The sequence below is a fragment of the Lutra lutra genome, chromosome 6 (genome assembly GCF_902655055.1).
Source record: "Lutra lutra chromosome 6, mLutLut1.2, whole genome shotgun sequence".
Lineage (NCBI taxonomy): Eukaryota > Metazoa > Chordata > Mammalia > Carnivora > Mustelidae > Lutra > Lutra lutra.
Window position 1 is genome coordinate 26,171,217 of NC_062283.1, and position 25,092 is coordinate 26,196,308.

The 25,092-nt window shown below is 49.4% G+C and overlaps 1 protein-coding gene and 1 long non-coding RNA gene across 3 annotated transcripts; one reads left to right on the top strand and one right to left on the bottom strand.

Moving 5' to 3' along the window:
* Nucleotides 1-273: 273 nt before the first annotated feature.
* On the bottom strand, nt 274-6,303 carry FOXF2 (forkhead box F2). The gene is made up of 2 exons (XM_047734992.1): nt 4,750-6,303; nt 274-1,187 (listed from the first exon to the last, which is right to left on the bottom strand). Exons 1-2 carry the CDS (start codon nt 5,927-5,929, stop codon nt 1,021-1,023), a joined length of 1,347 nt encoding a protein of 448 aa, XP_047590948.1. The 5' UTR covers nt 5,930-6,303; the 3' UTR covers nt 274-1,020.
* Nucleotides 4,379-21,780, top strand: LOC125103149 (uncharacterized). Of its 2 annotated transcripts, XR_007128297.1 has the most exons (4): nt 4,379-4,581; nt 7,071-7,192; nt 20,141-20,223; nt 21,141-21,780. It is a non-coding gene; the product is annotated as an uncharacterized LOC125103149 (long non-coding RNA). The 2 variants fall into 2 exon arrangements; XR_007128296.1 differs by lacking the exons at nt 4,379-4,581; nt 7,071-7,192 and adding an exon at nt 6,404-7,039.
* The last annotated feature ends 3,312 nt before the right edge of the window (nt 21,781-25,092 follow it).

The following is a 25,092-nucleotide window of genomic DNA, read 5'->3' on the forward strand; positions in this document are numbered from 1 at the left end:
TTCACCTTCTGGTTTTTGTTTAGCCAGAAGGAGCTAGGGTGAAGGAAAAAAAGATCAGAAAAAGTTCCTTCATCTCTTTCTCTCCTGAGAAGACCCACAATCAGAACCTGGCCTGTGTTACTCAAGGCACAGACCCCACACCACGTCAATTATACAACTTGGGGGAAAAAAAAACCCAACAGTGTAGAGTTGCATTGCTGGCTGGTAGAGAAGAGAGCCTGGTGATCCCAGGATGCCCGTGGAGGAAATAGGTCTCTAAAACAGCTATTTGTTATATATATTTTATTGAAAAAATTTTACATCAAAATAGTTTGGCAAACTGTAAAAGTATACATAAGTGCAAATATATCCTCCTTTTAAAATACAAGCAAAGTGTGAGTATACACGAAAATCATAAAAATATCTTCAAAATATGGTGGTAGAAAACAACCTTGTAAAAAAACGTTGTATTGTCACAATACTGAAAACCACTTTCTTAAACTAGACACATTGTTTCTAAATACTTTCTTAATAATGTTCTTTGGCACCTGTATCCAAACTTAGTGTTTGGCGGAACAGAACTCTCTTTTGGCTAGGCAACAAGATGAGGCTTTCTTGAAGTCTTGTGCTTAGCACTGCCTTTTTGAAAAGCACAAAAATTTTCATAGACAAAGAAAAACACACACACACAACTTGCGTTTTTCAGACCCTGATGACTGAAGGTAATGAAGATCCCAGAGTTACAGGTTTATGTTTTTCATGTGGTAACTTTTTATCATCTCCGCTAAAAAGCTGAGTTCTCCGTTGGCTCTCTCCCTCGTGGGGATCCTGCATATATTCGTATTAGGGTATTGCCAGGGTTGTCCTTCTACCAATGGTAGACAAGTATCAGTGAACAGCGCTGGCCTGGGGATTCTGGCTAAGTGACTGGTGTGCTACTTACTGCTAGCGCCGTGCATAGTGGAGGAGTCCACCTCAGTTTATTCTGCCCTGCAGAAGAGAGAGCAGAGAGTGGCCTGGGCATGGCCTCCTTCCCTCCATTCACATGACGCAGGGCTTAATATCCTGGCAGACACTCTGGTGGTGGTGATGGTGATAATATGGTCCGCTTGCAGAGGGATGGAAAGAAGAAATGCCATTAAAGTTGAGGACAAAATCCTTTCTGTCACACACTGGGGTAGAGTGATGCTGGTATCGAGGCAGTCCCACTGAAAGAAGAAAGGAAAAGCTCTTCAGAAACAGTCACTCAGCTGACGATGAGGCATGTTACTTTTATTTATTTATTTATTTATTTATTTATTTATTTATTTATTTATTTTTTACGATGAGGCATATTACTTTTTAAATTTAAATTTAACTCACGCCTTATTTTGACCCAGGGTAAGAAAGGGGTTGATGTGCCTTTTGTCTATCGTTAGAAAACGGGTAGAGCAAACCCACCTCTAGAAGTTTCTCAAAGTTTCAAACTGGATCATAGGTCTGTGAAATCACTATGTTTTGTTTTGATGTACCCGCACACACAGAGCACGATCCTCCTCTAAACCGGGTTCTAGTGCGCCCGAATTCCCCTTTTATTCCCGTACCCTCAGGAACGCTTTAATCGCGGAGGGTGCAACCGCACGGGGACTGTTGAACCACACTCTCTGTAGGGTTTCCTAAGCTCTGGTCTCCCGGCCCTTGATGCCAGAGCCTGGCTGCAGAGGTCAAGCCCCCCCACAGAAACACCGCTGTCGCTCTCACGTCTTCTTCTGAGCCTCCTGCCTGTTTCTCAATTAACTGTCCCAGTCAGAATAGCAGGTCACAATAGAGATATTCATTGTGCCAAAAAGAGATGAGAGAAAACAATCCCTTTGCAAGACAAAGGGCCTGGAAAGAAAGTACAGGTCGTCCTAAGTTCGGAAAGTCTCAGGCTTCCCTTAGAGAAGCCTTTCTCCAGGGAGCAGATAATGCTCTTCGATAAACGCTCAGCTGCAGACCCTTCTGCACATCGAGGTATCAGGCAGCGCGGGGAGCCCCTTAGAAAATCCGGGATGGCAGAGGGCGAAGAAGGCTCTCTCTCCTCTCCTCTCCTCCGGGCCGCCGCTCTGCGGAGGCCCAGAGCCCGGCCGCAACCCGCTGCCGACTTTTGCTTTTGCTTTCTCAGCGCCTCCCGGCCCCGGGGCGCAACTGGCCGGCGGCGTCCGGAGCGCGCCGCGGCCGGGTCTTCTCCCGGACAGTTTCTTTCCGGCCTGTGCTGGGTGAGGCCTCTTCGCCTGCGTCTTTTCTGGGTACCCGCGCCTTGTGGGACCATAAATTGCATGTTGGGGGCCAGGCCAGATTCGATTTTTGAGTGCGTGAAAACCGTACTTGCCCGCCCGCGGCGCTCGCGCCCAGCTCTCACCGCCTTGGCCTGGCAGCATCCCAGGGCTGCGAGCGGTCGCTGACTTGAGCCACGTTTGTTGCCTTGTAGCACCTACTGTCGCCAACGGCGCGCCGCATTGATCTCAGAAGGTAGCAACACGTCCACGCGGCCCCGGTGTGTGCTTGTTGCTCTGCATACAGGTGCCTTCGCCCGTCGCGTTACAGCACTTCTCGGTGCCAGTTCTATGAGCTCAAAATAGCGGGCCCAGGCAGGACCCAGAGCTCTGGGTTACGACCGACTGAAGGCCGCCGCCAGCTCTTTGATGTGACCAGAGAGAGATAAAAGCCCCCGCTCCTTCTTGAAAGACTCACTGTAATAAATGACGGATGCGGGGTCTCCCTGAGCACGCGGACCTTGGAAGCCCTATCCCAAGTTGGACTGCGCTGCCCGCGGGGCTGTGTTGTGTGCGTGTGTGCGTGCGTGTATGCTGCAGGGAAACTTCTTGGACCACCAGCCCCTCGGTCTGCTCGGCCTCCCAGCTCCTCGCTGGGCCATAGCGCACTCCTTAACAGGCCCCGCCAGGCCCGCTCACCCAGCCTGCTACTGCTGAGCCCCCACTTCTCCTCCGCCTGGGGGATGCCAACCAGGACGGGGGAAGAGAGGGACGGGAGCCAGAGGACTAGGGAAGAAGGGGCAGAGCGTCCTGGTCCGGCCTTGGCCCCAATGACGGCCTCCCCAGGATTCCCAGGCTCTGCCCATAGGTCGTGCGAGGCTCCCCAGCAAGGCCGCTGCGGGAGGCCGGCCTGATCCAGCTCTGCCGTTTTCGTTTTCCAAGTTTGTGTTTCCGGGTCCCGAATTTCTGGGACTTTTGCGTGAGCTTGGGTGTGTTGGGTAGGGCGAGGGCGGCCTCAAAGAACAATCATAAGTCTCTTTCTTTCTTGCGAGTTCTTTTGTTTCTAATTTTTCGGGTACTGTTTCAGGGCAGCTGGAAAACCTCGAAGTCTGGGTTCAAACTGAGTAGAGCCTGCTTGGAGAAGGGGAATGGGGAACACTAGGAGGGCAGAGGGCAGAGGGCAGCGGGCTGGGCGGGGAGAGGAGTGGTGGGCAGGAGAGTGGGGGAGTGGGCGCCGCCTGGGGTGAGCGGTGATTGACAGCCAGTCCCAGGGGATTAAAAAAAAAAAATGAAGAGGGAAAGGTCGGCTGTATTGGTTACTTGTTGAAATTCCCATAAAAATTGAACAAGACTCTGCTCTCAGTGGGTTAAGTCAGGCTAAAATCCTCTCCCGTGTGGTCCTGCCGAGACTGTCTTTGTTTAGTTAACCTCTGAGACCCGCATTTAAAAGGCCTATTTGGGAAATTTCACCGTCCAGGGAACCAACATCTTTTGCCCATTTCTGGGCTTCCCGTCTCCCCTGCAGCTCATGTCACACGCTGATTCCCGAACATATATTGTGTGCATCATCCTCTGAGGCTTTTTCTAATTGGGGTGAAAGGTGGGTGTGAACTAAAACACCATTTGATGGGCAGATCAGCCTGATTTTAAGCCTGTGGGTGCTTCAGAGAGGTTAATATGACAGAATTTATCTCCACTGTCTGAGAAACCTGGTTAAATATTCAAATTCCCTCCTCCACCCCATCTATTCCCTCCCACCTTTCATCGCCTTTGGCAAGTCAATAAATTTTCATAATCTTCAACCAACAAAATTTACACCAGCAACACAACTGAAGTCCAAGAGGCAAGCATTTCTCAGGGGAATCACAACGTGGGCCTCGGGTCCTCCTGGCCTAGGACAGACTCATGCCATCAATGTAGGTCCACTGTGTTGGGAAGCAAGGGACTCCTCACAGGCTGGTGCCCCTCTCCATTAGTAACACCTCCCTCCTGTGAACAATCCTGGGTCCCCCCTCTGCCTTCTTCCCTGACCCTCCCTCATTTCCCCTCCCCTCAACTCTGGCCCAGTTGCAACCCCTCTCCACCCACACCCTCAGCACACAAAACATGTCCCTTTCTGACATCTACTTTGGGAGGAAAGCAACAGCAAACAAACTAAACACACTTGCGTGTGCCAGCGTGAACACACACACACACACACACACACACATGGAAGCAGACACAGCTCCTTGGCCAGGCTCCCCAAAGACCACATGCCTTCTCTCTAAACTAAGTTGGGCCTGAGACAACCTGGGACCCCAGGAAGTCAGGCGACTTTGCACCATCCTCCTGGCAGTGCAAATTCTGGAGGCCCAGCTCTTGGCCAAGGGTATGAGAGAGGGCAGTATGACCACAATCCTCTCCCCTCCATGAATAAGGTTCCCTCTTCTCCCAGCACCCACTCCTCCCCGTGCCTTCAGACTCCCTGGCTGCGGCGACCCTGTGGAAGTTGCAGTAGCTGTGGAGCCTGGAAACCTAGAGGCGCGCACTGCGTTACCTGAGAGGTCCTCGCGGGCGTTCTGGTGCAGGTAGCTCTGCTCCAGCGAATAGGAGGACATGCTCGAATGCAGGCCTGCCGAGGCTGCGGGGTTGCTGCTTGGCGTCAGGGAGGGCGGCTGCTTGAGGTAAGGCGAGGCGCCGGGCGAGCTCCAGTGCGCCGCGGGGCTCGTGTAGGGAGAGTGGCACTCGATGGCGCTCGCCATGGCTGGGGATGAGGGCACTGGGCTGCTGCTGCTGTCCGGGCCGTAATCCCCTCCTCCGCCGCCCCCAGCAGCGCCGACACCCCCAGGCCCGGCAGGCACGGGGCAACTGGCCATGTAGGTGGATCCGGGGTTGGGCGACATGTGCGGGACGTGGTGGTGATGGTGGTGGTGCGGATGCGCGTGGCCCGGGGCGCCTGTGCTGGCGTCGTAGCCCGCAGGCATCATGTCGAGGCCTCCGTAGCCGCCCTGCCCGTGGCACCCGAGCGGCGCCGATGGGGGCGCCTGGAAGTCGAAGCCCTGTGGCAGCAGCGAGGCCCCGAAGCCCAAGCCACTCACTACGCGGTGGTACATGGGCTTGAGCGCCTGGCATTTCCGCCTGAAGCCGCGGGGCCGGCGGCGGAAGGAGCCCTCCTCGAACATGAACTCACTGGCCGGGTCGATGGTCCAGTAGTGACCCTTGCCGGGTCTCCCGAGGCCCTTGGGCAGCTTGATGAAACACTCGTTGAGCGAGAGGTTGTGGCGCACGGAGTTCTTCCAGCCCTGGTAGGCGCCGCGGAAGAAGGGGAAGCGCGCCTGCAGGAACTGGTAGATCTCGCTGAGCGTCAGGCGCTTGCTGGGCGAGCTCTGTATGGCCATGACGATGAGCGCGATGTACGAGTAAGGAGGCTTCTCTGGCCGCCGCAGCCCCGAGCTCGCCTTCTTGGCGCCCCCACTCCCGGCGCCCGCGCCGCCGCCGCCGCCGCCCGTGCTCTTGCAGGCGGCAGAGGAGGCGCTGGCCGAGTTGGAGGAGGAGGAGGAGGCACAGGAGGCTGAGGAAGACGATGAGGACGACGAGGTGGTCTCCAGGGCGGCGGCGGCGGGCGGCGGGCTCATCAAGGCGGCCTGGAGTGCGCCGGGGGCCGGGCTGCACGCGCGGCGGAGCGGGGCCGGCGGCGGGCGCGGCGGGGGCGGCGGCGGCCCGCCCTCGGTGGTCATCTGGGACCGGGGAGAGAGGCCTGGCCGCAGGGGCTGGCCCCCGGCCGGGAACGGAGGCGCCGGAACCGGGTCGGCCCAGAAGCCGGGCGAGCGCCCTAGTCCGCCGCCCGGGCTGCAGCGGTGGCCACTCCGAGCCAGCGCTTCGGCGTCGCCTCCCTCAGCTCCGCTGGGGCTTCTGGCGGCGGCGGCGGCAGCGGGCCGGAGGCAACGCCCGGCGCATCCCTCCCCTGAGCCTCTGGCCCCTGTCTTGCGCAATGGCCTACGGGCCCGTAGAACCAAAGCGGCCGGGTGCCGGGCAGCTGCGCCCAGGAGCTGGGACCACGGCAGGGACCCCGGGGACGAACCCGACGTCTCCCTTCAGGAGCGCTCCTCGCTCTGTCTCTCAGACTTCCTCCCTCCCTTGCCCTCCCCCCGGCCGCTCTCCCTCCCTCCGTCGCTCCCTCCCTCCACCCCCACCCCGCCCTGCCCCCTCCACGCTCCGCGCCACCTTGGGGAGGGCGCGCTGGGCCTCAGTGCTCACTCCTCCCCCCTCCCAACCTGGCGGCAGGCTCCGTCTCTTATCTCGCTCCTCTCTCTCCACGGTTCTCCTCGGCCTTTTAATTCCTCTCGACCACTTTTCCCCTCACCTACCCACCCTCTTTCAAACGGAGGGACCACAGAATCACATTTTGCTAGGTTGACTCCCATCCCCAGCAAAACTCGACCACCTATATAACTTTATAAGCTCTTCTTTCTCGTTCCCCTTACAGCACCCCTGCCTCCCATCCCAGAAACCAGCCACCCCCTTCGGAGAGGACCCACCCATTCTTTTCCTCTCCGCTATCCTCCTCCTTCTCCCTCTCTTCCTCCTACCCCCTATCCCCCCTATCCCCTCAATCCACCCCCACCCCGTCTCCGTCTCCCACCCCGTCTCCGTTTCCCACCCCATCTCCGTTCTCCTCCTCCTCCTGCCTCACCCTGGGCGGAGTGGTGCTGCCGCTGGTGCTGGGGCTGCCGCCGCCGCCGGGAGCCTCCTTAGCTGCCTTCCCCGTGCCCGCACTGACACCATCTGTCAACTTCATTTAGACATTACAGCCCACAGCCACACGCCAGGGTGCCAAACGCCCAAAGGTAAAGTGCCAATCCTCTCTCTTTCTGACAGGGCTTGGAAGATCCGCAACAGTTGCTAGTAAAGGGCAAGAAGCCGAGGCGCTGCAAAGCCCCCCCCCCCCCCCCCCCCCCCCCCCGCCCCACCGCCTTGTGCTGCCAGAGGATCCTGAACAGGTTTGGAACTTTGAGAAGATGGGTATAGATAGAGTAAATTCAACCAAGGTTTAGAATAGGATTCATGTTTGCGTTGGTTTCCACTTCCTTTCAGTTTTCCACTTGATGTTTTGAAAAAAAGAAGAAGAAAGGAAGGAAGGAGGGAGGAAGGAAAAGAAATGCAGAAAGAAGGCTGACACTGGGTGAGATAAGTGAAATAGCTGTATTTATATTCAGGCCTGAAGGGCTGTGTAACTCTCACTAGATTTACCTCCTCAGTCTCATGTTGTCCACAAAAATGCTGTGCCATCTCCAAGCTGCCTTATGTAGGAGAACACTCCACCCGTGTGGCTAATTCCTCTCTAAGTAAGAGTGAGGCTGGGAGAGAGGATGTGCCCTCGGGAGGAATCACTTCCAATGAGACCCGACAGTTAGTTATTGGATTACACGTGCAAGGAAATGTAGTCTGACCAGGGACTGGGGCTGGAAGTGGGAGGAGGAGAGCCTGAGGCCTGGGAGCTGGCTGGGCCACACAAGGGCTGATGCAGGAGGCCCAGAAGGGGAGGTGCTGTAGACCAGAGGACCAAATGGGAGGCTGGGCTGGACACACCTCTCTGTCTACTCTGAAGGGATTTAGGTGCACGTATGTGTGCTGGAGAGCCTGGCGAGGGGGGGTAGGATAAAAGAATCTGAGATCGGTCAGGGATCTAGAGAAAGGCCAGCTGCAAAGAACCTTGGAACAGAACCGAGGCAGGTTCTGGGGGGAATGGCACTAGCTATCTGTGCCCCTGGAGATACCAAATAGAGTATCTGCTCTTGGCTAAGTGTGCTGGTGGGGCTGTAGAAGCAGTGGAGAGGGAGGAGTGGGAAGGGGAAAGCTGGGGGCTGGGCTGGGGCTGGCCCCAGACAGTGACCTGAAGTTGAGTGGAAGCAGGCTTTTTCCATCAAACCCTGCCTGGATACCACACACAGAGACCGAGTGTCAGTTTACTGCCCTGAGCCGGGCTCCTTTTCCCTAAGCTCCACAGTAATTAGACAAAGAAAACCTAAATTAGCTGAACAGGCGTCGACAGCTTCCTCCAGAGCACCCCTGGTACCTACATGGGAATGTGTCCGAAAATGGCTTGATTGTAGCAGAGAGTCAGCTAAGAAAACACGGCTAAAATGAACTCAGTTTACCGCTCATTTCCAATAGAAAAAAGAAACAAGTCAGTCTTTTCCGGATGGGATGTTTTGATTGAGTTGGGGGTGGGTGGGTGTTGCAGTTGCTTCTACTTCTAAGAATTTCTTTCTGAGCGACATGGGAGCATATTTTGGAGATGGGTCCCCATTTATTTCAGGTTTTTCCCCTCTTACCCCTTTTTGTCATTTTACATGGGACAATTTAAATGTAACTAAATATGGAAGTATATATAGTAGGTTCATAAGTCAGTGCTTTGAGTGTCTGCAAAATAATTAAATGCAATAGAAGCTGGTGTCAGGAGGACAGATAATAACTCAAAGGAGCCCCACTGACATAGCCTTCTGTGTGTGTGTGTGTGTGTGTGTGTGTGTGTGTGTTTAGTGGGAATAGAATTGGCCCAGGTGGAAGAATAAGGAAAAGGAAGGCAATCATCTCATTTGAAGGAGGGGATGATAGACAATGGGTTTTGGGAAAATTCAGCAAGCAAATAAATGTCACTGTCACTGAACTCTCTCTGATTGTCCACACTAGGAATTCGATGTATATTGATTTCAGGCCCTACAAGGTTTTAAGACCCAGTGACTGAAGAATAAAAAGCACCAACCCTCAAATTTCAGCGGGTTAAAATATCAGGGAGTTTTAAAGGCTCCATTCCCTATCCAGTCCAAGTGACCACGGAATTCATTTACCTAAACTCTTCAGACTTGCAAGAAATACCACCTAGAGTTTGCTGAGTGTTCCAGGAGGCTAGACAGTCCTGAAAAGGCCATAGGCATTGGAATTACAGCCCCAGCCAGGAGCAGCTTCTGTTGACTCAAAGGTTGTTTCTCTCTCCAGGGGTCTAAATACTACCCTGCACTCCACAAAAATATGGAGGTTAATGACCTTAGTTATCCGAGCAGGAAGAGGCTCTTCTCTAAAATTCTTTCTTGCAGACCCCATCTTTGCCATGGAAATTCCCCTAGACCTAAAGGTCGTTCTAGAAATACAAAACGTCTACTTTTGCTCCTGATAGATTTCACAAGTGCAAGGCTTTCCGCTCTTATCATGTCACAACCACGTGGTCCAAATACAGTTATCTCCCCTTTAGCCATAAGGAAACAGGGGCTCAGAGAGATCAGATGACCTGCTGCAAGTCACACCTGGGGAAGTGACAAAGCTGGCCTGTACTGGGGGGCCTGGGATCCCAGTCTAGGGCTGTTTCCAGTACCTTGCAGCAAAACCTCTCAACTTTTTTTTTTAATTTAAAAATTTTTATTTATTTATTTGACAGAGAGAAATCATAAGTAGGCAGAGAGGCAGGCAGAGAGAGAGGAGGAAGCAGGCTCCCTGCTGAGCAGAAAGCCCGATGCGGGGCTTGAACCCAGGACCTGGGATCATGACCTGAGCCGAAGGCAGCGGCTTAACCCACTGAGCCACCCAGGCGCCCTCAACTTTGTTTTAATTACTCATTTATACAGGTCTCCTGGGTAAGAATGCATGTCAAATTCTTTATCCCTGGCAATAATATCTGAATTTCTATTTAGAAGACAGTTTAAAAGGAAAGTTGTCTCTGATACATAGCCTTGCTTAAGATATTCCCTCTCTTGGAAGCCCTTTCTTAAGGTGGTGAGCTCTTCCTGACTGACTTTCATTGCCTTATAAACAACACAAATCTTGATTTATTTTTTCTTACTGGAAGGAAAGGTATGGTTCGTTAAAATAAATATAGATGAGGCCAGGCTGCTCCTCGCTTAACCAGAAATACACAGCGTCGGGTGCAACCGCCCTCTGTCCATCCCTGGCGCTCTGTCCCCCTTTGGTTGACTGTCTCCGTCTGGGCTGCGGGTTCCTTTCCCGCTCCAAACCTCAAGGCCCCGCCCCTGCTCCAGCGCAGGGGAATGTAAACTTCGGGAAGCTTCGGTTTCTCCGATTTGTTTTGTAATCGGCGTTTTATTCTAGGAAATCTCTTCATTATTGCGGTTTAAATCTTATGTTCTTAGCATACTTCCTCTGCTTCGTGGGTTTTACATGAAATGGCTTAGACTAAACCAGTTACCCACCGGAGAGACGCATCCGCACCGACACTGTTTACCTCCATCAGAGACCTCTACTCCTCGAGGCACTTCTCGCTCTGGTTACCCCTCCCTTCTTCCGCCAGCCTGGCTGGAGCAAAGTCTCTTCCCAAATCAGTCTGGAACTGACCACTATATTCACCCCGTGTTTTGGTACAAAATTAACTTATGTAGAAGATTCTCCAGCTCCCTTGAGGCCTTTCTAGTTGCTGACGATGAGCTCCGGTGCTGAGGCCGAGGGAGTGTCGGCTTGTTTGAGGAAACCAAGGAAGACCTCGAGCCTACGCGCCACAGAGGCCCCTCTAGAAACTTTAATTTATATAGAAAATCCGCCGCTGAGGAGAGGGGGACTTGGCGAGGAGGGGTAACGGTGGGGATTTTACACCCTTCTCGGCATCTGCTCTTCTTCTTAGGTCCAGAAACCCCCAGACCTCCGGGTTTGAACACCAGCCACCCAATTGCAAGTGTTTATTTGGATAGATCCCCCCCCCCCCCCCCCCCCCCCCCGCTCTCCAAACGCTTGTCCCGGGCAGGGCTCTTTTTATAGCCACCTTCTTGAGATATCCGGGGATAGCCCCCTTCTCCTGGGCCTGGCGGTAGGCATGATTGGATACCTCTCTTGACCTGGTGTGAGATGCTTGGAGAGGAAGAAAAAAGGATCCAATCTACCGGAACCCCAGGTGGAGACTGCGCCTCTACCCATTTCTGCGCTTCTCAGATTTCAAGGCCCTGGTGCTCTTCAGTTGGAGACGCAACTTTGGGATGCTCCCGGGAGCAGGGCTCAACTGCCCGCAGGACCTGACCCGGATGCAGGCCTAGTGGTACCAGGCCGGACATCCTGAGGGCTCCGGTGGACCGTCCTTTTGTATCGTCCACAGCCTGCTGCTTTTATGGGTGGGGCTTAAGAAGAGGGGCTCCGTGGTAGGGATCGCAATTCTCCTAAAAGGCAACTCTGGTGACTGCAAAGAGGAGAGAAAAGGGGCAGTGCCGGAAAAGACACAGTCCGTGTGTTCCCCAAGGGGGCAGGAATGAGTGGGTTTCCAGTAACGAAGGAAAAAAAGCTTCTACCGGCACATACCCAATCATAGGAGAAAAAAGGCGGAAATAAGTGTGGATGTTGGTGCCTCTCAGCACGTTAATTTTGCATCCATTCGTGCTGCTGGGAGGGAAGCCCCTCCTGAAGAGACAGAAACCAGAGGTACCAGGGCGTGTCTCAGGAGCACAGCCCCTCTTCCCCTGAGCCCACCCAGCCGCGCAACCCCTCCTCTGCAGCCCCATGCCTTGGTCTTGGAAGGCCTCTCGCCCACTGCTTCTGCTTATCTACCCAGGTTCTGGAGGAAGGTGGCTGGGCCTCTTGAGCGCCTGGGAGGGCCGGCGGGAGGGCCGGGCCCACCTGGGAGGCGCCCTTGGCCTGGGAGGGGTTAGCCTCTGGCACTGAACTTAGGAGGGTGCGCGTCCAGGGCAGCTGAACGCATTAGCCAAATGCGCCGGGAGACCGCAAGGCCGTGCCTCGAACTCCCACCGACGGAGGAACTAGGTTGGCCTGCTAGGGGTATGCGGGCCGGGAGGCGCCCTGGAGGTCCCAACCCAGCCGTAGTCGGGTTTTCTTCACTTGTCTGATTCGTCTCCTCTCCCCATGCGCTCCCCCACCCCCCAAATAAATAAATATCTCCGAGGGCAGCGAACTCCGCAGGGCTCCGGGCCCTGCGCGCCGCGCCACGTTGGATGAACTTCCTGGAGCATCAAAACTCCCCTCTTGTCCTCCCTGCTGAGCTCAGGATATGGTGCGCGCTTGCTTCTCTTCAGAAAAGGAAACGTAGCTCTTCCAAAAATATAAATCAGCGCTGACGTCCAAATATTTCTTTTGTCCTCCAGCATCCTCTGTGGGGATAAATAAAACGTGCTCGGCGCCCAGAGCCCGACTCGGGACCTCGGGCGCCCAGACGCCGCCTTGGAGGAGCTGCTTTTTGGGAGCCTTCCTTCTCATCCACCCCCCATTACTCTCCTCTCTGCCCCTCCTCCAGTCTGGCAGTCGATCCCTGTTTTGGGATGCGGCCTGACTGCTGGTAGCAGGAGAAGGACAGCTCTGGGCGGCAGAGGGCAAAGGCCCGCGAGGCCCACAGGAGGGGGAAGTGAGGGCTCGCCAGTGCTAGGACAGAAGAGGAGACTGGGAAAGCCCCAAGACCGTGGCTCTTTGGAAACTGAGGCCACCCGTCCTAGACGAGGCCCCAAAGCTGTCCTTCCAAGCTGGCCTTGCTTTGGGGATTTCGAGTCTTCCCAAGGAGCTAGCAGCGGAGGGGTTCCCCATAGGTGTTCCCAACCCCAGGGCAGCCTCCTCTTAGAGAAGAGCCCAGAGGAGTCCATGTATGGGGACCTACATGACCCCACGGGGCATCTCTGAAAGCTGCTGCCCATGAGAAAGAAGGGGGCTTTTCAGTGTTAGAGGTTGTGGCCTGTCCTTGTCCTGGTCTGTGAAACCTAAGGGATGGCTTGAGTCCCATCATCCTCTCTATTCCCCCTCCCCATCTCCCTTCTCCAATTTGGGAGAAGTGGGTTGATTTTCGGTTGGGGCTTTGGAAGGAAGTCTATAGCAGAATGCCCCTAATGCATCAGGATGGTCTGCTGGTGCCTTTGGCGCCTCCACTTCCCTTTCTGCTCCCCTGATACCCTGGTGTTAGGAGCCCACCAGCCCTTTTTCTGTCACCACTCCCTACCCTGAATGAATCATCCTGTCGCATCCACGTGGTGAAGCATAAAAGTCTCCTCGGGCTGAGGGTATCCAGGCAAAGAGACGTCTTCACCTGCCTTATCCTCTTCACATTCCCCCATGCCCTTCCCCCTTGGCCTCAAGTGTTCCTTTCCAGGCCTGGTTCTTCCAGGCTGCGTGGTGGGGGCTGTTCTCCAGCCACCCCCTCCTCTCTCCAGGGGGGTCTTTATTGATGAGCTGCCTCAAAACCCCCCGCCCAATATGTCCCAGAAGGGTTTAGACAATCCATCACCCACCACTTCAAGAATGCTTCCTCCCTTTCAAACACAATCCTCGAACACCAGGCGGGCTGCGGCGGGGAGGGGCGCGCACTTGAAAAGAAAGCAGCTATATAATCAACGTCAAACCATCCCGCAACCTTTCGGAAACAGGGACTGTGGCCAAAAATCTCTCCAAATGATTTACGGGGCCCTCCTCGCCCTCTCCTCCGCCCTCCACTTTGACTCTCCCCTGCGCCTGCAGTCGCGCGGCCAGCGCGGCAAACGCACATCCCTGCTCTGCATTGAAGGTCAACGCTAAAAGCTTCTCCGTGGGCGTAGGTTGCATTTTAGGAGAAAGCGTTTCTCCTCTTGGGGTTCAAGGAGGACATGCTTTCGGGGTCTGGTCATAGTGTCCTTGTTGGTGGAAAGGGGTAAACTGGGAAGGCTGGACATGGAGCTGTGAATTCGTCAAATGATATCTCCTTCCCTCCCTCCGAAAATCCTCAGATTTTGCGGTGTTGTGGGCTGCGCCTTTCCCTTTTCCTTGGTTGTCGACTCCGGAGAAGCAGGGATTCTTTTCGTTTCCGCTGGGTGGCGCCAGGCTCTCGGGAATCGGGGTCGACGGGACTGCCCAACGCGCCTCCAACGGAGCGGCTCCCTCTGCTTCACCTGTCCGAGGCTCCTGACGCCGCCGTCCGGGGTCCCCGCAGCCTCGCGGTCCGGACCCCAGATTACTTAAAAAATGATCGTTTACCTCGTACTAGGTTGGCCACGTTAGGGCACATTCTGCTTTTGCTAACCCCTTCACACCGTTAACATTTAAAGAAGAAAGTAAGTCACAAACTTGATACTCCTTTATTGAAGCGCGCTCTTTCCGTTGCAAACATGCCTCTGCCATGCTGAAGAAACTCAGGGTTCAGTTCAGTTATTTTGGTTTCTCTAAGCAAGGGGCAGAGGGATGTGTCTTCATTTGTAAGTTACACATCCGGACTCCTGGCGCTTTCCTGAGGTCTGGTGGAAAACAGACCACCGAGCGTCTGGTGAAGTCAGTTCCAGTCGGCTCTGCAGCGGGTGTCTTGGAGAAAGCGCTTTCTTCTGCCTCAGCGTTCTCATCCGCGAAGAGGCTCCCAGACCTCTTTGTTGTCTTCTGGGTCTGCAGTGAGAGGAATAAATTTTTTTCCTTTTATTATTTCTCATCCTTTTGACTAGAAGAATCCAGGCGCTTTCTTAATGATGGTGAAAGTTTGTAAGATAAAGGGAACGTTGGAGGTCCTTTGGGGGAAGGCTAAATAGCAAGGGCAGATGATAAGTAGACTAGGAGTGGACTTGGGATTCCAGAAGGCCAAAGGCACTAGGTTTGGAACCTGAGAACAAGATGTCAACCATTGGCCTTCCTCAGTGTCATGAAAAGAACTGAGTTTTTGTCTTTTAGGAAGTATGGCATTCTCTACTGCAACTGACTTTTATTTAAAAAACTCTAAATATTAGATTTACTGAGGTGTAATTTCTATACAATAAAGCACACCCATTTATATGAAAAGGTTGAGCTTTTATTTTTCTTTTTAAATTTTTATTATGAAAAATTTCATAGTACAGAAAAGCAGAGAGGATATATAATAAGGCTTCCTTTCAATACCCCTCACCTAGATTTAACAATTATTAAGATTTTGCTCCATTTGCTCCATTTTTCTTTTCTCTTTCTATTTTCATTTCTTGCTCAAATATTTTAGGACAAATCCAGACGTCATGTTTTAGAAGTGCAACTTGTTACTTCTTAACACACCCACCAGTTGTAGCTCTCTCATACCTAAAGTTATATTTTGGTGCAGACAAGCACACTTCCTTGGGGAAGTTGGAAATAGGGCTGGGACATTGTTCTGGAGGAGTATTATACAAATAGGACTCTCCATCCTGCTACTCAGTCCTCCCAACTGACTTCCAGCCCCAAATATCTTGGCTTTCTCCTGGCTGCTGGAACTGTCAAGAAGTTGACAAACTTTCCCTCCCCAAACTTTCCCTCCCACACCCTCACTGGGGCTGGGTGGGTGTTTTAGCAGTAAGCTGTGAAAAGGGGTTCAGTCATTTGTTCTGTGGCTAGAGTTAACCCCACACTGTCTTCATAAATGCATATCAGATCACATATATAAAATTCATTTTATTGCAAGAGCATATGTGACCTTTGAATATATCTATCCCGATGCATATGTGTGTATGTTTATCCATGTGGACTATATAGTAGTTTCTGAATCATTAACCCAGATAGTGGCTAGCCAGGAAATACTTTTCCATACTATTTGGAAGTTTTTGTGAGAAGATTTTGTACTAGGCTGGAGGAGAAAAGAGGTCCTGGGGGATGGACCAGGAGGCACTGGTTGGCTTGTATCCCCAACCCCCAGTTCACACCAGGATTTTTTGTGTATTTCAGAAATATGTGTTACTGATTTGTCTTATTTTTCCCCTCTCCCAGTAATACAGGTTACCTTTGTTCTTAGCATTTCCCTCACTCTCAGGGCAACCTTGAGGAGATGAATAGTGATGTGGTGATCTTAGAAGCCTCAAATTTTGCTTGACAATTGCACCTGCTCCTGATGACCTCGAGTACGTCTCTGTGCTTCAATTCCTACTTTTTTTCCGGTAAAGAGGTAATAATAAAAATTTAAAAATAATTCTCCTCCTGCAATGATTATAGAGATGAAATGAAAATTGTATAAGTATTAACATTTTGACATATACACATTTATGATGTTATTTTTGGCCCAATCCAAAAAAATTGCTGTTTAGTTTTGAGGTACTTCTGTAAATTTTATGCGTTCTTGGGATCTTTCCTTCCTTGGGCGATCTCTTAAATGCTTGTTTGGTTTTGTCCCTAATAAGGAAATGATGGTGGGTCCATAATCTACAAGTTTAAGTCAGCCTCTGCGGGCTGGGGTCTCTGGCCTCCGGGTATGTTTAGGCTGTGGGTGGCGCTGCGTGGCTCCACAGTGAAGGGCAAATACTCAGGGTGGGGTCGGGGACAGGGGTGGGCGGGGTGGGGGGGACTTTTCCCTTGGACTGGATCACGCGGCGGATGGAGGAATGCCTTTCGCAGCACCGGGGCTGGTCGCGCGCCCTCTCAGTGCGGTGGGTCAATGCCTGGTGGGCCCAGCAGGCACGTGACCAGGGCGCGGTGAGTGAGTGTGTGTGTGTGTGTGTGTGTGTGTGTGTGTGTGTGCCCGCGAGCGCGCGCGCGTGGAGTTGAGTTCTGTCAGAGGACTTCACTCGAGCAGGGGAGAGAGTCCCTTGTCTGAGTGCCGTGCGGAAGCTCCCGCCTGATAATGTTAGGCACGCGGGCAGGGGCCCGAGTATGTGGGACTTAGGGGGACTCACTGGGGGTCCAGCCACCTACAGCTGATTGGCATTAGAGGTTTTCGAGATCCCACGGGAAAAGCGTGAAAGCGCGGAAGAAAAACTTGCCTGCGCGCTGCGGCTGGGGCTCAAGGGCTTCTCGCAGATTCTTCGCGGTCGTGGGCCGCCAGCGAAGCAACCCGTGGCGTTTGCTTGTTTTAGGCGGAAATTTCCAAGTTTTCCCTCCATTTCCCGTTTGCGACAGGCTCAGGCTCTGCACCGTCTTGTGGGAGGTGGAGTGGCAGGGAAAGAACCCTCGCGGTCCACATAACGCACCGGAAACAGAAGTGTGGGATACGAAAGGGCCACCTCTTGACACCCTTATTCTTTCTACCCCACTGGGCTCACAAAGCTCTGACTCTGAAAATGTAACCTGCAATTTGAAATACTGATGCCATAAATGTTTTCATTCCGTTTAATATTTTTGTGTATATCTCCTCGCCCATACACCTTGCACATGCGAGCTAACCTGACCTTGAGCGTTACTTTATTGTTCCGGACTTCAGTTTTGTCATTTCTTTCCTTTTCTTTTTTCCTTTCTTTTCTTTTTCTCTTCCTTTCTTTTCTTTTTTTTTTTTTTTTGAAGATTTTATTTATTCATTTGTGAGAGACAGAGAGAGGCAGAGGGAGAGGCAGGCTCCCGGCTGAGCCGTGAGCCCAAAGCTGGATCCCATCCCAGGACCCCCGGGATCGTGACCTGAGCCTAAGGCAGACGCCTAACCATCTGAGCCACCCAGGCGCCCAATTCTGTCATTCTGCAATTGGGATTCTCATAACTGCTGACCCATAGAGTTGCTAGGACTAAACGAAATAATACAAGTCAAGCCTGTAGAGCAGCGTGCAGCACGTGGGGAGCGCTCCACCAACACTGGCTCAGAAACCGCGCAGATTCCTCTGACCTGGAATCCCTTTCTCCAGCGCAGCCCTAGAGTTTTCTCCGGGGTGACTTTTGGTTGTGGTGCGGGGGGCCTAAGGCGAATTGGGCCCCTCCGTCTGTCCCGGCCTCAACGAAACTCTTGGGCTTTGTTTTACTTTGGCATTCGATTAAGAATTTAGAGTTAAAAACGGAGCTGGGAGAAAGTACGGAAAGGCCCTGATGGGAAGCTGGGGCCGAAGGCTCAACCCCCGAACTGCTACGCGCCCCGGCGGAGAGGCTTCTGAGAACAGCCTGGGCTAATGCGCGTTGGGACGGGTCCAGCTCTGCGAGAAGCGGACTGGCGAGCTCTGGTGACTGGCGTCCGACTTAGTTTGGGGCTACTTCTCCGCGCCTCGGCCGCGCCACTAGGTTCGCTCAATGCGGTCAGACTGCTTGCGGGCGGGGGTACTAACTCCCTAGGGCGGCGGTGCGCTACTGTGACCCCAAAGAGGGAGGGTGCCCATCCTGGGCCGAATGGAACGGAAACGCGGGGCACAGAGGGCGACAAGTTCAGAAGCTGGGGGTGGAAAGCGGAGAGGTCATTTTCATTTTAGTGCCTCGACGTTTCCCCTGTATGATCGTTGGTCAGGTTCGTCTCCGTCTAGGACCTATCTCCAAATACTACTTGGAAAAAGGCAGACAATAAACAGCCCTTCCTCTGCTGTCGGCCTTTGCTTGAGATCGGCCCGGGCCTCTCTGGGACCCTGAGTAAAAAAGGGCGGATTGGCTTCTCCAAGTGCGAAAACGTCCTCCGCAGCGGCCGCAGGATACCAGGCGCAAAACGTCAGGCGGGGCCGCAGGTCTCAGCCACTGCGGCTTGGAAGGCGTTTTCTGGACGCGGCTGTTCTGCCTGCCCTGGAGGGGGAGGGTGAGAGGGGAAGTGACCTCTTGAACCTCATCAAATGCAAATCCTATAAGAAATTTTTTAAGGAAAGAAAAGCGGAAGGACAGGGAAATAGAGAAACGCGGAGTCCACCTGAGGCTTGAATGGCCTTTTTAGAATTCCAAGCCCCTGGGGTTTGCAGAGTTCTCTGCGGTAGACCGAAGATTGGTAATGAACTTTGGATTTTCCCCCAGGAGGGTGAAGCTACCAGCTGACTTCCTCCAATATGCATATTTTACATATATAAACACCTTAGCAGTTTAATAGCCATTTAAACAAATCATTGACATAAATTTTTAGTCTTTAAACGATCTGGCACAAAAAATGGTTTTTCTTTATTCTGGTTCTTTTTTTTTCCTTCTTTTCATTACTGTTTTTTGCAGCTGAGGTTTCATGTCCAGGTTGGTGGCCAAAGTGTTTTTTCGTGTAATTTTGCTGTCTGTTTAATTGTAATGATCCACATGACTTTCCCTATCAATATGGATGTAGGATAGATTCAGAATTTTATTTTTCCAACTGGAAGGATAATATAGTTTTGGAAAAAAGCAAATGTCCCTTTTGTTTGGCTCTTCTTGGTTGTTAGCTAGGTCATGAGGTTGCTAGTGGAGTGTTCTCCGGCACCAAGCCTAATGAGAGACTCAGCTGTGACTAGTTCTTGGCTTTAAAAAAGACTGACCTACTTGATGAGTCAGTTATTCACCTATTTACTCTTCAAGTCTCTGGAGTTAAAATGCTAAGAATTTGAAAAACTGTGAGTTTTCATTTGTCAACTTTTCATCCAGAAAAAAAAAAAAAAAAAAAAAGAAGGGACTCACAGGTTTTTTCTTCCCCTATCGAAGGAAATGCTGTTCGATGACAGGAAAATGTAAACTAAACCTCCAGGACCCATGCCACGGAACAAAATGGGTGTGGAGAATTGAACAGGCCAACAGGGCAGACAGGATTTTGGAAAGAAGCCTGGAAGAGGCAGGGACAATTAGGTCTTTTACACAGTGATGCTGTTCTTGAATAAGGGGATGGCATGCATTTGGGAATCTGTGCTGGTGACAGAGTAAGGGCAAAGTAAAGAGGGTAGGGAGTGACAGAGTCTTGTAGGAAGCACTTTCCATCTGGAAGAGTAGGTTTAAGTATCTCTTGTTGCTTTGTGGTGTAGATGGAGGGTGTATGTTGGCATCAGGCTGAGGGAATTGGCCCTGCTGAGCTCAGCAAAAATGGATGTTAATAAACTTGTTTTGTGGATTCTACCTATGACCATTTCTGCAGTTGGAGGGCTCTCAGAGAAGATCTGAGCCTGAAGTCCTTTCCATTTGTAAATCATTTGCAAAGAATGTAGTTGAATTGGTGGGCATTTTATGAGCATAGAGATTTAACAAAAGGGAGAACAATGTAGATGTATATAGCAGGTTAAGTATGATGAGAATTTGTGTGTGTGTATGTGTGTGGTTTTTTTGCTTTTCATTTTCTAACATCATGGTTTATATGTAAATCCATAGTAGTGTGAGAATAACATATAATTTACATATGTGAGAATTTCAGGTGCCTTGAATTCATTTTAATGTATTCCTTTTCTCTTTCTGACTAGGAAATTGTTTCAAGATCGAGATTTGATTGACGTCTGGACTTTAGATATTTCTACAAAGTGAAGATCAGTGTTGGGTAGTAGGGGTAATACCCCTTAAAAATATTTTTCCTGGGCTATATTACTTACACTTTTCCTTTATTTTTCATCCCCTTTTCTTATATAATGACTTAGTGTAATTTACTTTCATACTTTGAGTTAAAAGTGGAATTTCAGTGGTTGAGAGTGGAAGAAATCATGTTAGTCAAATAATGCAGAGAAGTGCATTTGCATCATTAAAGTTACCTTCATGTAATCTACTTCTAAGGGCTGTAATGTATTTTAAGAAAATGATTAAGCTTTGAAAATTTAAATGATTTTAAAATATTCTAAGTTTCACTTTTAGTTTTCTGTGATAACTTACATTGTACTTAGTTATTATTTTTTTTACATTGTACTTAGTTATGACTTACCTTGTCTTTTTTAGAGAACCCGAATAACTTAGTGAAAGTCTATTAACCTTCCCATGAATCCTCTAAAGAGAGGTAAACATATCTTTACTCTTTGAAACTATGACAATGGAGTCATTAGAAGAATAAAATAAGCCCGGAGGACAATACAATTTGACACTTTCATTTAATAACTGGGAGTTTCAAAAGAAAGTAGGGCATCAGAGAATAGGATAAAAATGTATTTAAAAAATGCTTGCTATATCTAGATAATTTTCTAGATATATGTTTCTTTGGTTTACCTGGCATCTTTTTCTTCCTTCTATTGGTAGCAACTTCTCTGTATCCTTAAGAACTTCTTGCTTCCACTCACTGTTGTGCTGGTGTAGTTACAGTGTAATGACACTCCCAGACTTGGGATGGTTACGCAACCTATGCCAGTCTATATCACACAACTTTTGGCCATTGTGCTTGGCCAAGCATAGGCATATGCTCAACCTCAGTCACTTTACAATCTTCTGGGATAATATCTTAAAGATAATAAGAGAGGCTTACTCTTTTCTCTCCTGGATTAGGAACCATAAGGAAACATTCATGGAACTTCTTGTGGCCATCTTGTCACTTCCTTGACTGCTCGGTAGAAGCCCACTTACAACAGAAGAGAACCAACCCCAGAAGGAAGCAAAAGAGATAAGAGTATGGGGTGACAACACTGTTGGAGGCTGGGAATGGCCAAGGCTCTGGGATTTTCTTTTGATCAGCCAATTCCTCTCTTCTACACGCGATTTACAAGTGCTGTTCTGTACTAGGCACTGTACTAGGTGCTGGGGAAACATTCAGGGGAGACAGTTAAGGTCTCTTCTTTCAAGACTTAAATTTGAGGGAGGAGGAGATAGACAACAAACACGTATACAAAACCCCCTTCAGATAGAGGAAAATGGTATGAAGGCAGACCATTAATAAGTTAGTAGATAAATGAGAAACTTTCTGTTGGTAATGTAAAGGGGGAAAAATAATTTTCCCTTTACTCTTCTGAGTTCTATGGCTGAGACCACCCCCCCTCCCTATAATAAGAAAAATAGATTGACAAAAGAAAAAACAGCAACAACAAAAAACATCTATGCCTCCTGAATACATGGGAGAGACCTAGGAAAACGGAGTAATCCCTGAAATGGACCCAAGCCATCACCTTAACTATCATCTAAAACTAAAGGGGGGGAAAAAAGATTTTGGGGTGGGGGCTAGATTGTGGGAGGTCACCAGAGCAAACGGAGTAAACAAGGATAAGTTTGTTATGCAGATTTAAATAGGTGTTAAGAGTTTCTTGTGATTTAGGTTATCTTTCTCTTCCTGGTACAGAAAAGGAGATACTTACAAATGGAGATTTCCCTTATAAAAGTAAATGTCCTCCATTTTCAGAGCTTCTCCTGAGTTTGTTGTTTCTTTTCTCTTCTTCTTCTTCTTTTTTTTTTTTTAAGATTATTTATTTGAGAGAGAGAAAGCTAGAGAGAAGTGGGGCATAGGTAGAGGGAGAGAGAATCTCAAGCAGACTTTGCTCTGAGCACAGAGCCCAGTTTGGGGCTTGATTTCACAACCCTGAGATCAGACCTAAGCTGAAACCAAGAGTTGGAGGCTATAAGTGACTGTGCCACCCAGGTGCCCTGTGTCTGCTGTTTCTTAAAAATAATTGGGTCAACATAATTCTTATGTCGAAGTGGCATATTTTGGGGTGGTGTATTCTGTTCCTCTTCAGTAATACATGATGATAACAGAGAGGTGCAGTAGAGAAATGGATGTTGGGTGGTCGTTCAGAAAAGCCCTTCCTGGGGTGACATTGGTCTGAGATTTATGACTGAGAGTAGTCAGCTGTAGGAAGATCTTGGCAGACCAAGCAGAAGATATAATGGCACAAAGGAATGATCTTGGGATACTTAATGGATTTCAAGAGGAGTTGGGTGCCTGAAATGACATTCTTTACTCTAGGTGCCAGATGTTCAGAATGAGAGAGACAGCGCTAACAAATGGTGATCAGGTTTGATACCTGGGCTCTTCTTTTTCTAGGTATTCACCCCTGCAATACCTACCATTCTGTTAATGGTCACATGACATTGACACAGACATTTTACAATACAGCGCAAAAACAACCACCTGACTTTCTTTAGTTTTCCATGAGACACTTCTTCTTTTTTTTTTTTAAAGATTATATTTATTTATTTGACAGACAGAGACCATAAGTAAGCAGAGAGGCAGGCAGAGAGAGAGAGGAGGAAGCAGGCTCCCCCATGAGCAGAGAGCCCGATGTGGGGCTCAATTCCAGGACCCCGGGATCATGACCTGAGCTGAAGGCAGAGGCTTTAACCTACTAAGCCACCCAGGTGCCCCGAGACACTTCTATTTTAGTGGCAGATGATTATAGGTATGCTGATTGTTCTCATTTTAGTCACAGAGTCACATGAACCCTAATGACCTGTGTAGGCACTGAAGTCTGACTTCAGGATTAGAATAGGTAAATGATAGATTGGAGGAAACTATTCATATGATATTGGTCATGCATGCAGATCTGGAACTGAGAATGCTAGAGGAGGACCTGAGTAGGTTTGAGAGGAGTTGCACCTTGATTAAAAGGATGAAGGATGACACCCATGATAAAATGATGACACACGGTTGGGAGCATTTGGTTTAAAAAAGCAAAGGAGAGATTTTACTTGTGGTCTTCGGGTGAAAGATCCATTGAAAATCAAAAGTGGTTGTTGAGTTTTTAATCTAGAGTGAAAGGGAACCAAGAATGTTATCTGTTAGGATGGTTCAGGCTGCAAGGAACAGAAAGCCTTACTAATACACTAATTGAATTATCTCATGTAACTGGAGAGGTTGGTGTAGGGTGCATTTGGGAGTTGTGTTAGTCATATCAACTCAGTGGTCTGTTTTTTTCTACTCTGCTGGCCACAGAATCCATCCACTTCATTCTAACTTGTTTATGTTCTGGTTGTAAGATAGTATCAGCTAGCACTGTGGGTTTTGTGGTGTGCATTCAGAAGGGTATTTATGGGGAAAAAAGCTCTTCTCTTCCCACAGTGAAATGAAAGTATTCCTCTCTTCATCTTTTTAGGGCCAATTTAGGGCCCATGCATCTCTCTGGATCAGTAACAGTCTCCAGCAGAATGTCATTCACAGATCATCTAAGTCAGTCATAGGCAAGTACAATGGGGTTGATTTGGACTACTCAGGCTACCTCTTTGGAGCTCTTTTTCCCTAAATTACATGATCTCATGGGTCTCACATGTGTCATGGGGTTAAGAAATGAAATCTGGGTTCTTTATGAAAGAAGGAGGGGGAAATGCATATAGAATAGAAAGTATACATGAAACATTTAGGCTAAGTATAAGGAAGAATAATCTAATGTAGATAATTTTGAATATTAGGAAAATGTACCATGAAAAGACATGAAATCTCTTCAAAATTATAGGATTCTATTTGTCTGAAATTATCTCTCTGATCCTATCTGAATGTGGGGGCAGAGTGGGGTAGGAGCAAAGGAATTTCCACTTTAGATTTAATTGAGATGCTGCTTGACACACAGATTTGAGGGTCTCACCTCAGAGGTTTGGATGTAGTATTTTAGAATGAGGTCTATAGCACTCTATTTTTAAAGAGTGATTCATGTGAATGTAGTGTGGTCTGTCAGCTGAGCTCCATTTGGAAACCACTGGTAATGAATACAAAATAGAAAATTTTTTTAAAGCACATAAGGAACATTCACAAAAATTGACCATGTTCTAGGCCACAAAGGAAGTCTCAATAAATTCCAAAGAATTAGTATCCTATGAGCCATATTCACTCACAGCAATACAATGAATTTAGGTGTTTATAACAAGGACATAAAAAGGATAATCTAAAAAAACATGTTTGGGAGTACATTTTTTAAAGTATGAAATAATGATTGAATTAAAAAGCTTATCAGAGGGCGCCTGGGTGGCTCAGTGGGTTGAGCCGCTGCCTTCGGCTCAGGTCATGATCTCAGGGTCCTGGGATCGAGTCCCACATCGGGCTCTCTGCTCAGCAGGGAGCCTGCTTCCCTCTCTCTCTCTACCTGCCTCTCCATCTGCTTGTGATCTCTCTCTGTCAAATAAATAAATAAAATCTTAAAAAAAAAAAAAAAAAGCTTATCAGAAGGGAAATCATGAAATACCGATAGCTGATAACAGACAAAGCACTCTACCCTAAAGTACAGATAAAGCATTATACACAAACAATGAATCATGGAAGCTACATCAAAAACTAATGAAGTACTGTATGGTGACTAACATAACATAATTATAACATAAATAGCATTGCCTAAAGGGAAATTTATAGCTTCAAAATCAATTATCAGAAATTTAAAAAGACTGAGAGCAAGAAAGCCAATGATTCAACTCAAGAAGCTAGAATTAGAGTAGTAAGACAATCCAAAGAAACAATGCTTTAGTCTGAATTCTTACATAGAAACTACAAAGTCCTTACTGGCTAGATTCATCAGAAAATACACTT